This window comes from Malaclemys terrapin, chromosome 5 (genome assembly GCF_027887155.1).
Source record: "Malaclemys terrapin pileata isolate rMalTer1 chromosome 5, rMalTer1.hap1, whole genome shotgun sequence".
Taxonomy (NCBI): Eukaryota; Metazoa; Chordata; order Testudines; family Emydidae; genus Malaclemys; species Malaclemys terrapin.
Window position 1 is genome coordinate 36,213,633 of NC_071509.1, and position 18,369 is coordinate 36,232,001.

Sequence of the window (18,369 nt, forward strand, 5' to 3'; positions counted from 1 at the left end):
GAGCAAACATTGAGGTGGCAAAATTAGCAGATGATTCAAAACAACTCAAGATAGTTAAGTCCCAGGCAGACTGCGAAGAGCTACACAGGGATTTCACAAAACTGGGTGACTGGACAACAAAATGGCAGATGATGCACATTGGAAAACATAATCCCAACTATACATATAAAATGATGGTGTCTAAATTAGCTGTTACCATGCAAAAAAAAGATCTTGAAGTCATTGTGGATAGTTCTCTGAACATCCACTCAGTGTACAGCGGCAGTCAAAAAAGTGAACAGAATGTTGGGAATCATTAAGAAAGGGATAGATAATAAGACCGAAAATATCATATTGCCTCTATATAAATCCATGGTATGCCCACATCTTGAACACTGTGTGTAGATGTGGTTGCACCATCTCAAAAAAGATATATTGGAATTGGTTCAGAAAAGGGCAACAAAAATGATTAGGGGTATGGAACAGCTTCCATATGAGGAGAGATTAATAAGACTGGGATTTTCAGCTTGGAAGAGAGACGACTAAGGGGGAATATGATAAAGGTCTATAAAATCATGAATCGTGTGGAGAAAGTAAATAAGGAAGTGTTATTTACTCCTTCTCATAACACAAAATCTAGGGTTCACCAAAGGAAATTAATAGGCAGCAGGCTTAAAAGAAACAAAGCGAAGTATTTCTTCACACAATGCACAGTCAACCTGTGGAACTCTTTGTCAGAGGACATTGTGAAGGCCAAGAGTGTAACAGGGTTCAAAAAAGAATTAGATAAGTTCGTGGAGGATAGGTCCATAAATGGATATTAGCCAGGATGGGCAAGCATAGTGTCCCTCTCCTGTTTGCCAGATGCTGGGAATGGGCGACAGGGGATGGGTCACTTGAGGATTACCTATTCTGTTCATTCCCTCTGGGGCACTTGGCATTGGCCACTGTCCGAAGACAGGATACAGGTCTAGATAGACCTTTGGTCTGACCCAGTATGGCCATTCTTGTTTGCTAAAACCAGTTTCATAAGGAAAATAATAAATCATACGGTTAGCTAAATCAGTTTAAATCATGATCTCTAGCAACATACCAAACATTTTGGGAGGGAAAATGTTAAAATTAATAATGCCTAATAAAATTTTACTTTTTAAACAGGAAATCCTCACCTAGTCTGTTTGATTGTATTGGGCAATAAAAAAATCATTTCAGAAGTCCAACAGTAACAGTAAAAATTTAATTGATAAGTACTCCAACAACAAACTAACATACCAATTATTTTGAACATTTTGAAATTCATAAGTAATCCACATGGTAGGCAGTCCATAAGAATTGTACAAAAAAAAGTTTACTAACCAGTTGATCCAAGTTGTTCAGGCATATGTCCACAGCCACATCTTCCTAGTCATTGACTTCTGAGGAACATTTTTTCATAATTTTTCATTTTGACAACCAGGTTTTGCATCTTTGTTGCCCTGTTTACATTGGGATGTATTCCTTTGTTTTACCTGAGATACAGAAATTTCTTGAAAATACTCCCAAAGAGGGTCTGTTTTGTAACCTGCAGCCATGGTAGGATTTTTTCCCTTCAGTTCCCCGGTGTTAAAATCAACAGTAGAGACTGCTCTCTGAAGAATTTTGTCCCTTCTTCCAAGTGTCTTGCTTTGACACCAGAGTTGCTTCTTTCTGGTTGCACACTCTGCTCCTTCTCCCTTGTAACATAACTTCTTTGCCGCACCCCACTCCCAACTAATGGTCCAAGACTACTTCTTGTGTAACCCACATGCCTTTTGCACTGTACTATTTTATCTTTTTGGAGAGAGAAGGAGGAGGTTGAGAAATTAATTGATTTCTGTGTGTTTGTATCTCTATGCACACATGCAAGGAAAATAGAGCAAGACCATTTACTTGAAGTGCCCAGGACCATCCAGAAACAGGCTGGTAGTTACTGGGCCGGTAAGTGTTTTCCTGTGAGCCAGCGAGTATACATGGTGGGTGGAGTCATAAATAGTCATGATTTAAGAACTGAGCCAATTGGAGCTCAGGTATTGAGAAGCTGTAAAATAGGAGTAAAATACCCCTCAGGTGGGCTTAATGAATGATCCTGATGAGATAAATAATGATGTCTCCTGGAGTCAGGGGCCTTGTCCCAACATTTATGATGACTTTGCCAGTTTCTTGCAGTCATTAGCAGAACCCCTGGGTCCTCCACAGTATCAAACCCTCAATACAGTACAAGACCTACTGTGCCATATTTATAAAGCCTGACCTCAAAAGTTAGATTTTTTCCCCCCAATTGTTTCTTTATATAGAAAAACTCAGTTTTTGATAGACACTCATGGATTCAGCATATTTATTTTTTATTTAAGTGTTTTAAGTGGTTCTCAACATTTCCAGACTACTGTTCCCCTTTCAGGAGGCTGATTTGTCTTGCATACCCCCCAAGTTTCACCTCACTTAAAAAGTAGTAGCTTACAAAATCAGATATAAAAATACAAAAGTGTCAAGCATACTGTTGCTGAAAAATTGCTTACTTTCTCATTTTTGCCATATAATTATAAAACAAATCATGACCCCCTGGTTGAGAAACACTGATATAGTATATAGAACGATATAAAGAAATCATTGTATGAACTTTTAGTTTGTACTGACTTAGCTAGTGCTTTTCATGTAGACTGTTGTAAAACTAGGCAAATATCTAGATGAGTTGATGTATCACCTGGAAGACCTCTGCATGCCCCAGAGGTTTGCGTATCCCTGGTTGAGAACCCCTGTTTTAAGAGATTATTATAAGGTTAGGCCAATAACATTTTTTGTATTTAATTCAGATTTCATTGTAAACCGGTTTCATTTTAAAAAGAAAACCTTGTTATTTAAATAATATCAAAGATCGATTTAAATGGGAAAAAAATCCAATTTAAATAAAAAGTCTCTTTCCCTCCCTCCCTCCTCCCCCAAAATCATTGACATTTAGCCATTCTTGTTTTGAGTAAGTCAGATTAGAGTGGTGGGAGATTCCAAATACCCTTTGGGGAAGAAAAAAAGATGAGACTGAAATAAAGAGAAGGGAATGAAAGAGAGCTAAAAATTCAGGGTGCAGCTAGTTGAGGGAAGGGAAATGGGCAGGAGAGGAACAGAGAGTAAGAGCTTCATTATAGGGGAATTTTTCTTTCTTAGTTTCTTTTGGCTTTCTCTCTCCCCTCAAATTTTGTTGTTCTTTCATAGTTTTAAAAGTGTGTGGGAAGCTATGGCTGTCTAATGAGTTGAGTGCTTAGCTGTCGTTTGTGCCTTTGAAACACCCCCCCACCCTGATACCTTGTTTGTTTTTAGTCCATTGAGTTTGTGAACCAGCTAGGAAGAACTTATTTTCATTTTTTAAAATAGAATTCTTTACAGTATATAAGTAAGTGTAGTGTGACTGACTGGCACTATAAACTATTTTAAAAAAAATATTTTCACTACATTTTCTACTCTGCAGGATACTAATTACTAGGTTAGGACACAGTTGCATAGCTGTTGTAGGTCTTCTGTTGCGCAAGCATTCACAGTAAATGCTTGTGGTTTTATAGAGACCCTATTAGAATAAAGACTAAAAAAAACAGCAGGACATCTTCTTAAACTTTTTTTATAGTGGCACGTTTACAAGGGAATGAAACTTTTCTGGAGGAGGGAGGATTAAGATAGTGTTTTGACCTGCTGAAAATAAAAAAAACAGCATTTCTGAATGCTGAAATTTATAGCTAATTAGTGCCTAAAATAAAATACCTGACTTAAATTTTAAAATCATTTACTATGCAGAAGGAGTTTTCTTGTGACTGTATCTGTGGTTAGGACAGCATTGAAAACCTGCTATTTAAAACCATAATGGTTCTTTTGTTACATTAAACTTTTGAACATGTGCTATTCCAGCCACAATATGAAAAAATATTGCATTCTTGTTACATTAACTTTTTGAATATGAGCTATTCTAGCCACAGTATGAAAGAATTAATTTGTTGCAGTGCTTTGATATGATATCTTCTCTTTCTGATAGAATCCACTTCCATTATTGTAAGTGTCATACATTTGTCATGTATGACACTTATTTCTAAAAGTTAACTCCGGGAAGATAGTCCTATAAGTGTGTGACACAATAGTGCTACTTCCTTGGAATCTGTCGTGCTGTTAATTTAGACCTTTGATTTAAATTAAGAAAATTCATCTTCTGTGGTATACAAAAATCCAAAACAAGCAATAGCTCCATAAAGAAGCCAGTCTTTGTCCTCTTTGGGTCATAACGGTTTTTCAAGGGTCTGAGCAATCTTGCTCACACCCGGTATTGGAAGCCCAGACCCCGGGCCCTGGAAAAGAAAGCTAGCACTTAGTTTACATCACCAGTTCTTTATGTTCCCTTTGTCCATAGCCTTTTTCTTTACTCTGTTAGTCTCAGCTTTGCTCCTGGGACTTGACTGCTTTTGGGTATTTAGCTTAAAATCATTTCTGTCCTCCCCAGTTCCCCTACCTTCCCCTGCTCCCTCCCCCCCATCCCCAAGGTTTGTAACAGAGTCCGTAGAATTTTCTTCTCTTGTTCTTTGTCCACCTGCCTCCTAGGCTAGCTTCCCAGACCTGTCATCTCCTTAGTCCTTCTATGTTTCCTCCACAGGAGAACCTCTTCCCTCAGGTGTCTCCAAAGAACATGAGGAACATAAAACATAAGAATGGCCGTACTGGGTCAGACCAAAAGTCCATCCAGCCCAGTATCCTGTCTACCGACAGTGGCCAATGCCAGGTGCCCCAGAGGGCGTGGACCTAACAGGTAATGATCAAGTGATCTCTGTCCCGCCGTCCATCTCCATGGCTGGTGCTTCATCATCATAGGTACTACAGAATTGGCATTCTGTTAGTGTCCTTGCAGACGGTCAGGTGTGCAAACCTGGAAAATTTTTAACTCTCCTTTATTTAAATTCTCATTCTTATGTTTGCATTAGGAAGTTGGTCTTCCCTCCCACAGAGGGAATTTCCTGTGTACATGAAAAAGTACAAAACAGAAGTGAAAAGTACCTCAAGCTTCCGAACCTGTCCCCCACCCCTCACTTCCCCCATCACAGACAGTCTTGCAGCTCTTTCTACACCCCCACACAGTGACATCATCTACTCAAAGAGTAATACCTATAAATTAATAACAGCATCTTGAAAATCACTAGGGAAAGACAAAATTAAATATCTCTCACACACACACAAAATATTTCCCTGTGTATTATTAAATTGCCAGTTTTCTATTAGACATTCTCCGGATTAGTATGCAGTTGGTCCCTGCTCTAAGAAACTTTAAGATAAAGTTAGTATTCATCCCATAATTTTTTTTTCTTCAATTTGTATGAGTCCATTTCAGGCAGGGACTCTAGAATTGTGTGTAATTTTAGAATTAAGTTGTGATACGTACTTAATAACTTAGAATTCTGGAAAATCCTCTATTTATAACCCTACGGTTGGACAAGGAATTGCCCTTAGTTAGGCGTGGGTGAGCAGTATATGTTCATATTATGAGAGGGATACCATGTGTATCATGGCAAACTGAAAAGCCATGTAAGATGAAGCCTTGATGTTATATCCAACTACATATCCTTGTTTTCTTACAAAAGGGGTTTAAAATTGCCAAGATTCACCTAAATAAAGGTTTCAGAGTAGCAGCCGTGTTAGTCTGAATCCGCAAAAAGAACAGGAGTACTTGTGGCACCTTAGAGACTAACAAATTTATTAGAGCATAAGCTTTCATGGGCTACAGCCCACTTCTTCAGATGCATATGATAAATTCGTTAGTCTCTAAGGTGCCACAAGTACTCCTGTTCTTTTCACCTAAATAAAGAAAATCAGAGGGATAAATACGAGAGAGAGAGAGGAGATATTTAAATTCAGCACCAGTGTAGACACAAGAACAAGTGACTATAAACTGGCCATCAATAAGTGTTGGCCAGTGAAATTAGGCAAAGGTTTCTAACCATCAGAGAAGTAAAGTTCTGGAACAGCCTTCCAAGGGGAGCAGTGGGGGTTAAAAACCTAACTGGCTGAGCTTGATAAGTTTATGGAAGGGATGGTATGATGAGATTGCCTACACTGGTATGTGGTCCATTGTCGACTGCCAGTAGCATAAATCCCCAACTGCTGGAGACATGACACTAGATGGGGAGGTACCTGAGTTACTACAGAGAGTCTTTGCTAGGTATCTTGCGCACATGCTCAGGGTATAACTGATCATAAGAATGGCCCTACTGGGTCAGACCAAAGGTCCATGTAGCCCAGTATCCTGTCTTCCGACAGTGGCCAGTGCCAGGTGCCCCAGAGGGAATGAACAAAACAGGTAATTATCAAGTGATCCATCCCCTGTCTCTCATTCCCAGCTTCTGGCAAACAGAGGCTAGGGACACATTCCTGTCCATCCTGACTAATAGCCGTTGATGGACCTATCGTCCATGAATTTAGTTCTTTTTTGAACCCTGTTATGGTCTTGGCCTTTACAACATACTCTGGCAAAGAGTTCCACAGGTTGACTGTGTGTTGTGTGAAGAAATACTTCCTTTTATTTGATCGCCATATTTGGGGTCAGGAAGGAATTTTCCCCAGGGACAGATTGGCAGAGATCCAAGGGGGTTTTCGCCTTCTTTTATAGCATGGGACACGAGTCACTTGCAGGTTTAAATTAGTGTAAATGGTGAATTCTTTGTAACTTGAAGTTCTTAAATCTGATTTGAGGACTTCTGTAACTCAGCCAGAGGCTTGGGGTCTGTTTCAGGAGTGGATGAGGTTCTGTGGCCGGCAATATGCAGGAGGCCAGACTAGATCACAATGATCCTTTCTGACCTTAAAGTCTGAGTCTAATTAAAACCGTTTAAAATGGACATTCTGAATTCTTTTTCATCATCAATCTAGAGAGTAATTTTTCAGCATTACTTGTTGACTACAGAGGGTTTCCCTTGTGATTTAGATAAGACAGTCTTTTCTTGGTGTAACCATGGCTCTTCTTCATGCCATTATCATAGTGTAACGCTGACAGACCCCGGTTGTTGGCGGACCGGATCAAACCTGGGACTTCTGGAGCTTAGTGCATGAGCCTCTACCGCATGAGCTAAAAGCCAACTGGCTGTTAGCTAAGGCTGTAGAGCAGACTCATTTTATCTCTTTCTTTAAGTGGTCTTGGTGCCACTAGATGAGACAGACAACGCACCCAGAAGGTTTGTGGGTTACAATAGCACACATCACATTATCCATATTTCCAATGAAAGATTGATACCCTGAAGGAAGACACTAGAATCTAATATCTGAACTTTAATTTCTCAGATAAACAGATTATCCCCTGATGTTTAAGTTGTGACTATTTCTGTCCATCTGTCTTAGCTCTAGAAGAATCTTTGCGGCAACTCCACACTTTTTTCATGGACGATCTAAGGTCTCCCACCTGGTAAGCTGTGTTGTTGGCTCCAGTTCAGTGCATCTGTTGAAGTTGCCTTCTTCAATGCTGTTTCTTGGAGAGACCATCTACTCTCTATCATCATGTGGGAAGTGGCAATTCCAGAATTCTTTCCCAATGAATCCTTGTATCAGCCATGTACCATAGCTTCCTCTGACCCTGTATGTTCAGCAATCCTTAATAAGTGGTTAATAAAACATCTAGCATCAGATATTCAACTTTAAAAATCTTTTTGCTATTTAGAAAATGTAAATGTCTGATTTTTCTCCACAAAAATAATTAACACAAATTATATGTCAGTTGTTGCTAACCCTTTTCTGCAGAGGGCAGACTCAATTCTATGAAGTGATTTCACTTAGGAAATAGCCAGAGTAGAAAGCAATGGCTTAGTTTTGCCTGGAGATTAATTTAACAAAATAATGAAACTTTTAAGCCATTTTAAATTATTTTAATTGTTCATAAAATTATGACCTTTTAAAACATAAAAATTACTTGGCTGCCATAATACACAGAAAAAAGTTGGTAACTCTCTTCTCAATTTTCAGCATTATCATCTTTTTTCCAACATGTGTATGCACTGCTGATGTTTGTATATTCATGGGATGGTGTGTTGTTGGGTATATTGTCTCATAGTATTGCTTATTTAAGATTAATTCTAGGCCATGACACTCAATTGAACGTTTTGTAACCACGTATGTCTTGGGTGATGTAATTGATCACTTTGAAATCTAAGAAACCCTATAATTTTGTAAAACTTACTGTTACTAAACATGATTTCATTAAAACACACAGAAAGCAGACTGGCAAAACTTGTGCATTCACACATTTCCTCACATTGCTTTTGTCTAGTGAAGAAGAAAATGCTTTTAGGGAAGTTAGGAAATGGCCCCAATGAATAACTACCAACGAGTTTATTATGGCTTGATTTCATCCTCTGCCTAAATACTGTTGATGGTTATAATCTGTCATTTTCTGAATTCAGGACCAACAGGTGGAGCACTCTCTCCCTTGGAACATCTTTTATCACTCTAGCGATCCTTTCTTACTGCATTAATGGCCTTACTAAGTAGTAGAGGTAGCTGCAACCATTCCTTGGTGGAAGGGAAGTTTAATGTGATGCCCTTGAAGGGGGAGACATGAAGTAAAAGGGAGAGGGAGATATAAACATCGTACACCCACTTGCATCAAAAAGGTTCTCAAACACAAAATGAAGAGTCTGACTCTCTTGCCCAAAAATTGTGTGGTGGGGTAGGGAGTAGAGGGGTTACAAACAGAATTGAAAGAAAACAATTTTTTTGAATGTCCTCTTCCCCTCTATTGTTGGTTATGCACACAGCCTCATGTGGTACACAGAAGCTTTCTTTTGTAATAGAGCTTTCCTCACTGGTATCTGATTATTTTACTACATGGTTTCAAGGGCTTGCCTTTCAAGCACCCACATAGTACCAGACAGGTTGATTTTGGAGTGTCAGGTTTTTTTTCTTGTGTCAGTTTGTCAGGGAAATAGAAAAGATTGGGATAAGGCTGAAGTCTTTCTTCAGGATAATTTTCTGAGTAAACCCACTCCCCACATGTTGGTTATCAATGGTAGTAAGATTTTTATTTCTGCTGGGAAGTGTTTTTTTTGTTTTATGTCCTTACCTACAGCATGGTAGGGGAAGGTAAGAGGGTTCCAAAAGTTACTTAGGGCAATGATTCTAAAACGGTCATAATATCCCTCCCAAACACCGTCTTCTTGGTCCTTCCACTGAAACTTTAGAAAATTATATGTAAATAGAGTAGCCTGTTCAAATTTCATTTTTTTATTTTTAAAGAGGTGTTTTGGTCCTAGCTATTTCGATTGGGGAAAAGCAGAATTATTGATTGACTACTAAGTTGAAGTTGATTATTTTATTAAATGGTTCTACTTTTGAAGAATTCTAGGTAGAAAGAATGTCATGTCCCTCTTGCTTTCACTTGCAGAGGGTTTGGTGTCCTTTCACATATGGTTATAGTCAGAAGAGTGACAGTGTATGAAAATGACACCTTCATATTCAACAGTTGTGCTCTCTCAGTGTAGTCAGTCTCTCTATCTATCTTATCTTGGTGACAAAAATATTTGAAACTATTTACCACACCTATAGGAGAATGATCTAGATTCTGCTTTGGCTCATGCATCATAAACAGAATTGTTAATTAAATTCCAGCTGCAAGATCTTTATTAAATTTAATGATGGATGAGCCAGAAGGAACACAGCTTGTCTTTGAAATTTCAGTTTGAGTTTGCAGTACTGGCTCTTGCAAGGGGGTGGGGAGGAACTCTCTCAGGAAGTTACTGTAAAAAATAGAGTTGTATTTCCACCTTGATAGTTTAATTTTACCTCCGTCACAGAGAGAATTTAAGACTTCACTATACTTGCAAGGGTAATCAGTTATATAATCATATTTTCACATATTCTCAAGTTTTCTAGATATTATACCTGGGATGTCACTGCCCTTTTTTGAGGTTGTCTTTAGTAGACTAGTTCTGCCTTCTTTAAAGTGCAGAACTTTATTTGTTATTGTTTTAGTATTTCAATACAAATGCGAGATAGACAAATGATACTTTAGCTCCAAGTTATATTCAAACAATATAACGTTATTACACTAGGTGTAAATATCACAAGGGTTAACACATTTCACTGCCACATAGCTTTGTGTTCTGTAATCCCCATATATTTTAAATGTCTGTCCAAAGTTGGGAGGAAAGCAGCAAAACAGAGTCTAGTCAGGCAAGTCACCAACACACTGAAACAATACAGCTAAAGTACTCCTAACTTCTAGCAGAATAAAACTTTATTATCCAGATTTTACTCCTACAAGACACTTGCTTAAAAGCTGCAGATTCATTGTTCTTGTTAATCTTAGGCCTGGTCTACACTTACTGTTAGGCTGACCATAGCTACAGCACTCAAATGTGAAAAATTCACATGTTCAGCTGACCTAACTCCTGATGTGTTCTTCCATTGACCTAGTTACTGCCTCATGGGGAGGTGGATTACCTAAATCTGTGGAAAACCCCCTTCCATTGCTATAGCAAGTATCTGCATTACAGTGCTACAGCGACATAGCTGTGGTGCTATAGCGGTGCTGCTGAAGCACCCATAGAAATGGCCTTAGTTAACAATTGATCATTTTTTTGTTTTTCGTTTTTTTGCAACACCAATCTAAGATTTATAGCAAACTTGTAGCTACTTTCTTCTTGGAAAGCTCTTCCTCACCTTCTCCAGCTCTGTTGTGAGAGACTGTGTGGAAATATCGAACAAATTTTTTGTTTCCTTCAAATGTTAAGTCTCTCTTTTGAGATGCTGCTAAGATTCTCTGTCTTCTCTTTCTTTGAAATTGTAGCAATAACTGTATTTTATTTTGTTTGCTGTAACTGATCCGTTGGTAGGGAAGTAGTGGTTGCAGTAGTGGTGATGAAATTCCCTGTTGTGGGGCGTAGGTAAGCATAAGAGCACAAAAGAATGATCACCCTTTCCTACTTAGTTGAGCAGTGGGTAGAAGTCTCTCAAAAGTGGATTGTGAGCATCCTGATCCAGAGCCTAAAAGATTGTTTAAGAGGGTCAGAAATGCTCAGGAAAAAAAAAAGTCCTTTTAAGGTTAGCAAGATTGGTTTAGTCTTGCAAAAGCCTTCCTCCTTGGTAATGACACTATTGCAAGCTCAGTTTAGTCCTTTACCACTTCCTTGTTGGGTCATTCATAGTTTCTCTTCATAGTGTGTAGTGCTGGCATTGCATGGAATGATGGCAGTTAAAAGAAATTCATTATGGCTCAGGATTTTGTGTGATTCGTACGAGACACCTTCCATGTGAGTATAAGATTAAAGTCTATTACTGTCTTCCACTTCAGGGATGGAAGGTATAGTTAAGAACAGGAACCTCTGTCCTGTGAAAACAGGAGTGGTTCGGACATTGAAAACAAGATAGAACAAAACCTCATATTACACTGTAGAGAACAACCAATCCCACACTGGCAGGAAAGTTGCCTAAATAGCCTAATAGTAGGTCTCTTTCATTTCTAACTTCTGTCAGTTTGACTCTTTAGTAGTATAGCAACAGAAGCAAACACATAATATATTGAGAAGGTTTATTTAATTTAAATTAACTCCTACTGCAATTTAGAAATTGCTGCTATAGTCTGAACTCCACTATGCAGTTTTGGTCAGAAAACGACTGTAAAAAATGGTCCTTCTGACTCAGTCTGTCTGCTTCTTCTTTATATTCACAGTTTCATCGTCTGAAAAATAAGTTTTTACTCCAGCTAGCACTGTAGAGTTAGTACAGCTTTGGGAGAGTGAGCAGGATTATTTTCCGAGAAATAACTAAATTCACTTGCAAAATCTCTTACTGATTGTGATATGTGGATCAGGCCATATCTACATTATAGGTGGTACAGTAGCACTGCTATTCCACTTAGGTGATGTAGTATAGACTGTTCCTACAGCGATGGAAGGGGTTTTTCGACCTCTCCAAGTAGCTAGGTTAATGGAAGCATTCTTCTATTGATCTATCTACACTGGTGATTAGGTCAGCATAGCTACAGCGTTCAGGAGTGTAAATTTTTCACACCCCTGAGTACTGTAACTATGTCAACCTAACTTTTAAATGTGGACCAGGCCTCAAGAGAGAACAGAACATGACTTTGAGGTCCCAGAGGAAGTTTACAGGGCTGGCAGTTAGAAAAAACATCAACTTGTAAGTTGAGCAAATTAGGTAGCAGTCATTGAGATCCATTAAATACGTAACACTATGATATCACTCCAGAGTATGACCAACTGTTAAATTCACTGATCATTTCAATGGCTAATTTTCTGAACTATTTGTATACATTTTACCTCTTGCTATTTCTATTTCGTCCCTTTTTTGGTGGATAAAGATATTTCAGACTAGAGCCTTACATTGAACATTCCCAGTGTAATCACAATAGCTGAGCCAAATTATATTGTGTTTTAGGGACTGAGATTCTGTTGGCATGCTGATTTTTCAAGCTGATATCTCTTTCAGTTGCTGAGGTAAGTGTCTGAAAGTCTGCAGTTTGCACTGAGCTTTTCAGTCAGCCTTAAGTATCAGGGGGTAGCCGTGTTAGTCTGTATCTACAAAAACAACAAGGAGTCTGTTAGTCTTTAAGGTGCCATCAGACTCCTTGTTGTTTCAGTCAGCCTTATTAATTCATGAGGGGTTAATACAAAATGCAGTAGCATTTCTGATAAAAAGGTATCTTTAAAAATTACTCCTTTTATAGCGTGTTAGAATAAACATGTTAAATTCTGGTTTTCATTGCATTCTGTTTTTTTGTATTTATATTCATTTTATATTAACCTTTCATAGATTTGAGATAATTAGAATAGTGCAGCCTATAACAGCAGAAAACTACGGTACCATTTGAATACATGAAAAGTATCTTCAGATTTATGGTCAGGCACATTGTTGTCCTTAGACAAGTTATCATACTGGCTTTCTTGGTTTCTTTATTTATCCTTGTGGCAGAATTGCATGAGTTTTAGTTGGATTAAAATGCTAACCGCTTTAGGTTGGACTGTAGCTTGTGTTCCTTGGAATTAGGTAGCAAAGTTGTGATAACTTACTAGCTGAGTTTTTCTTCCAAATGCAAAATGACACTTTTGTATAAGTGAGCTTGTTTACTCTTGTAAACTGTTTAAAAGTTAACCTACTTATTAAAACAGAACAACAATGCAGCATTGCAACTGTGGCTGCCTCTGTTTTCTTTCTGTGGGGATTGGAAAAGAGAGAAGACAGCGATGAAAGAACGGTGGGAGGATGAAAGAGGGTAAGAAAAGGGAGAGAGAGAGTTTCTAATTGAACAAGTGATTTCCAGTGAGAGGGCGTGACTAAGTGAACCAGCGCTCTCCTCTTGTATTTATGTGAGCTTTATTTGGTATAGTGCCAAAAGTGTGTATAGTGCTGTACAATAGGAGACTTGTTTCAAACAAGTAGCACGTTCTCTGTTTTGAGGACTTGCCGTCTGTGAACATAGTCTGGTATACTACAGGACCATGCCATACAAAGATATAATGGTGCATGGTCAGTGGGATTCATCATGGAACAGGTGGGTTTTTAAGAAAGTTTTGAAGGACAGTTGAGGAATTTTCTGTATATTGATTTGCGGGGGAGGAAGGACTGTTTTATTCTTTTACTTCTGGACTTCCCAAAGAATCATGTTGAAGTTAGGCCGTCCAGCACTCCTCCTCCAAAGGGGGAAGAGCAGCTGAAGTGACATTGGAGCACAGGGGTAGGAGATGTCATGCCTTTATTCACTTTCAGTTACTCAGATACCATTAGGTTGGTGCAGTTTTTTAATTCTTGTATCTGTTTCTGTAGCTTGGGCAGCAAAGAGTGTATTTCAGGTCAGCAGTAATGAAGCAAGCTAGCTGCAGTATGAGCGTGGGTGCAGATGTTGCAGTTCATTTTAAAAGTGGCTGAGGCTAACTAATGACGTGCCTTTGACATTGTCTGTATTTGTTATCGTTTGTCTTGACTGTTGCTAAATGTGTTTATATGACTACTAGAGCAGTGGGGCCCCAATCCAGATCGCAGCCTCTAAATGCTTGCAGCATATAAATAATAAATGTCTGCAGTGTCATGGTGGCTGAAAGCGATTTTATCAGGGTATGCGCATACCTTGCATGGGCTGAGGCAGGAGGGGTGACCTTGTGAACTCTTAGATTTGTGTTGACTGACAGACCCAGACCCTAAAGGCTGTGCTTATGATATAATTGTACTGGCAGGGGCTAGGGCAGCAAGATCATTTTTTCCAAGAACAGTGCCAATTCTTCAGATGCAAAGTACCTTTGCAACACCGTTTATTTTATCAGGCTGTCTGTCAGCATAAGCAGGCATTTTGTGAAAAGAAAACTTTTCATTTTGCAGAGACTCTACCGAGCATTTTAAACAAATGAGCCCTTTTAAAAATATTCATTACTGTGGTACAGTGGATCTGCATAATTTTCTGTGGTTTCTGCATAGAACTGAGCTGCTGCTCCAGCAGCATTTTTATTGAGGAAATGACACAGAGACAACTTTTGAAGCCATATTTAAGTGAGAGGAAGCAGCAAAGGGCATCCTAAAATGTTTAGGATGTGAGCAAGCTGAGGAATTTTAAGATTCCTTTCCCTCAGAGGTTACCCAGACTAATAAGCAGGAGTTGGAAACTTTCACAGCTTTTATTAACTTAGGCTGCAATGGCCTCTAAAGTTCTGACAATCAGTAAAAGTTAACTTAAGAGGGAAGGTTGGGGATGAGAGCAGCCAGTGCACTTAAAAATTCTAAAGAATTGATTTATGGAATCATTGAAATTAGAGAGAAAAGACCCATCAAATAATCTAGTCTCTCTCTTTCTCAGTGCAGGATTGTTCCCTAAAGTAATACATGTTTCTGGTATTTTGTCCAGTTTAGCATCAGATGTCCCTATCAATGTAGCTTCCACCATATCCCTTAGGGAAGCTCCTCTATAGTATAATAATATTAAAATTTTTCTGGTTATTCAACTTACATTTTCCTTTTTAGAAACTAGGATTTTTCTATTGAAGGTGCCTTCTATTCCCTGAATTTTAGAAAATTCTAACAAATTGTAATACCAATGAACATTTAATTGAGTGTCAAAGCACTTGATTGTCAATTATCCTTTTGCTCCATGTCTCATGCAACATTTGGAATAATAAAGTATGAAATGCCTTAATATTTCAATTAAAAAAATTCAAAATATGCATATTGGGGCATATGGCATCTTAATAGGTTTTGTTTATTTGCATATTAAGTGACAACAAATCTCAAATATCAACTGGCTCCCTAGTTCCTGGGATAGCTTCTAAAAAATAACCTGCTTCCATTTTTTTAACTGCGTTGGTTGCAGTTTGTTTGTTTTTAAGCCTGAAGTGCATGGCTTTTATGTGTGGTAGATTTTTAGCTTTGGGAAACTGCAGAACGCTACCTGCTCAAATACAGATCTCAAATCAGGGTCTCAACAGCACATTGCATGTTATTTGATGTTTCTTGACACCTGGGTCAGGTGTCTAGTCTAAAATCTAGTCTAGTACAAACCAAATACCCAATTCAATCAACATCATCTGACAACAATCAAATATTGAAAACTGTGAGTCAACAACTCAGGTTAAATACACAATTGTGACACTGAGTTTCATAGAAATGATTGTGGTGTTATACAAGAGGTCAGACTTGATGATCACAATGGTTTTAAATCCATGAAAATCATTCATGAATATGCACCCACAGAATGGAAAAAAATCATGAATGGATAAGGTTGTCTCTTAGGAGATTTTGTTTTTGTTTCTGAGGACATCACTACATGGGAGGATTACAGTTGTTTTGGTGATGTGCAGACAGCAATGTTACCAGTGTTTACGGTCACGTAGATCTTCACAGCCTTAAACAACATAGGAAAATATATACTTTACAAATTATTAATTTAATTACAGGATAGAGAAATCCCAGATGCTTAAGATTCATGTTTCTATCTTTGGTTCCTGTCACCATGGTTCCCTAGCACCTAAGTCACTGATGTGTTAAGTACCAGTATATGCACATCTGTAAGTACAGAACTAGTATACTATATATCTATATAGTGTGTATATCTATATATACTATATAGATATTAAGCTTCTGAAGCCTGGATCATACTCCATATTTAAGGTTTTTACATATTGCTTCCAAGTTCTTATGAAAAGTATAACCAAGGGAACATAGGAGGATGGCAGTGTTATGGTCATTACACTATACATTGGCATTTACAAATTTAAGATGTTGACAACTATATATGCAAACCTCTTAGAGCCCTTAAAGTCCTTGATCCAAAATTAAACAACTTAGGGGGCCTCATCTGCATACCATTGGCATTGGCTATGCAAACTTCTGCAGTATCAGGCCCTAATTGTGAACTATAGTAAAAAAAAGATTTGAGGCTGATGTCTCTATAGGGTTAGAGTTAAGGTTATTTTAGTTTTGCAGACAGTTTTTGCACTCAGGATATATGTAAAGTTTGATTTAATTAAAAGTCTTGTTAAGCAGAAATTAGTTTTTAATATTTGCTTTTTCAGTGATGTGTGTTGAGTGATGTGTTCGGTGTGGAATTGCAAGTAGAAAAACTTGACTACAAGTTAAACTTTTTCTGCATTATACCATTTGTCTATCCTTGCTAGTGTTTGCAACCCCTCCCAATTTTGTATAACCAGGAATTTAATGAGTATACTCCTATTTTCAGAAGTACTAATATTTTAATAACTAGCTGAACTCTGATGGCAAAACATAGTCCCCTCTCTAACACCTCCATTCCTTTTCAGTTTGATACATTGCGCTTTATTATTAGCCAGTTTTAATTCCACATGATGATGTCACATCCAGACTAATTTGAATATATTTTCAGGATTTCATGGGACTCTGTCCATTATTAAAATCCATATATATTACATCTGTTGCATTCCCATATTCAGTAATTCTGTAATTATATATTTTTATAAAAAAATGGCACTCCTCTTACTCAGTGATAATTAAATTTTACCTGAGAGAGACCAGAAGAAAGACAAAATATGTAAAGGAGAAGTAGAGTCCCAATATGGCTGTTTGAAAAATAAAGATTCCAGCAGATGCAGCTTTTGCTCAAGGCAATTATTTGGTGAAAAAAATATTACTTCCCATACAAGTTTCATAAATATAATACTGACTAGGCAACTGTGAATTTCATTCTCTGCATTTCTTTTTAATTGAACCTTGTGCCAGTAGCAGTACTTTAAGCAAAATTTATAAAAATACTATTAGTAAAGTGAATTTTACCATTGCAAATGTGAATATGTAGGGTACAAGGGTCATCAATAGACAAGAACAGGACTCAGAACAACATAGCAACACAATATATACTTTTTAAAAATATGTTTTGTTTATATTGTGGTAGCGCTGGTAGGTCCAAGTCAGGATCAAGGCCTCATTGTGCTAGGTGCTGTACAAACATACAAGAAGACATGATGCCTGTCCAAAGATCTTACAATCTAAAAAAACCCACAAGTGACTTATAAAACGTTGTGGGGAGAGAGAAAACATGAAAGTACAGTGGTCAGACTGATTTTGTTAGTTCCTTTAAAAAAGTAATAATAGAAACTTCCCTCCAACTGCTCTCAACCAAGCTGAAGTTATTTATTATTGTTTCACTTTTTCAAATTTAACTGTGACAATGTTTGTGTCATATGGTTTATAAAATAATCACACCTGTCAGCTGAGAAACTTGGTTTTTAAATGAAGGATTAAAAGTCATCTTGTATGCTAAAGCAGTAACCAGAACGTCACCCAAAGTTCATTGGAATGCCAGTCCCCATAGTTTCCCTTTAGGTTTCCCTCGGTGTACTACCCATTTGCAGAAATGAGCAAAAAATGCTCTATTTTCATGCTCCCAAGTCTGCGAAGTTGCCTTCCTGCTTACCCTTGCTGCTCTGGTAGATGCCAGAAATTCTATTACTTCCTTCTTTGCTGATCCCCCATAGAGTGTATCAAAACTCCTCCACTAATTTTTATGAAAATCTAGAATCCTGTTCAAGGTTCTCTGTCTTTCAAGCGTTACTCTCCTCTAGCAGTTAAAACCAATACCTTCTTTATCCCTATGTCCTCCACGTAGGGTCTAGTTCTTTTAGCTGCCTTGCTCCAGTAATGAGTACACACTTCACAGGGCTCACCTTCTGTAACTCCTGAGTAGAGTGGAATCAGTCCCCTACTCCATGCAATTGATTGACATCTAATAGAGTGAGAATCCTCACTTGATAAACACATTTAGGAATTGTCATATTGAATCATCTAAGTCTAGTATCTTATTTCTGACAATCACCAGTGCCAAATGCTTTAGAAGAAGGTGCAAGAAACCTTGCACTAGGCAACAGGATAACCTTTCTCAAGAGAAGTTTCCTCCTA

General features: G+C 38.0%; 1 protein-coding gene across 4 annotated transcripts in view; it reads left to right on the forward strand.

Moving 5' to 3' along the window:
- RBPJ (recombination signal binding protein for immunoglobulin kappa J region) overlaps window positions 1-18,369 on the forward strand; it is a 78,762-nt gene that overhangs the window by 20,466 nt on the left and 39,927 nt on the right. The window contains exon 1 of one of the 4 annotated variants that reach the window (XM_054030013.1): window positions 11,234-11,252. The exons of 2 other annotated variants lie outside the window; for them this stretch is intronic. In XM_054030013.1, coding sequence (XP_053885988.1) covers window positions 11,251-11,252 — 2 coding nt within the window. In that variant the 5' untranslated portion in view covers window positions 11,234-11,250. Of the gene's footprint in view, window positions 1-11,233; window positions 11,253-12,430; window positions 12,456-18,369 lie in introns of those variants that run through there. One more of the 4 variants, XM_054030014.1, reaches the window with a different exon arrangement.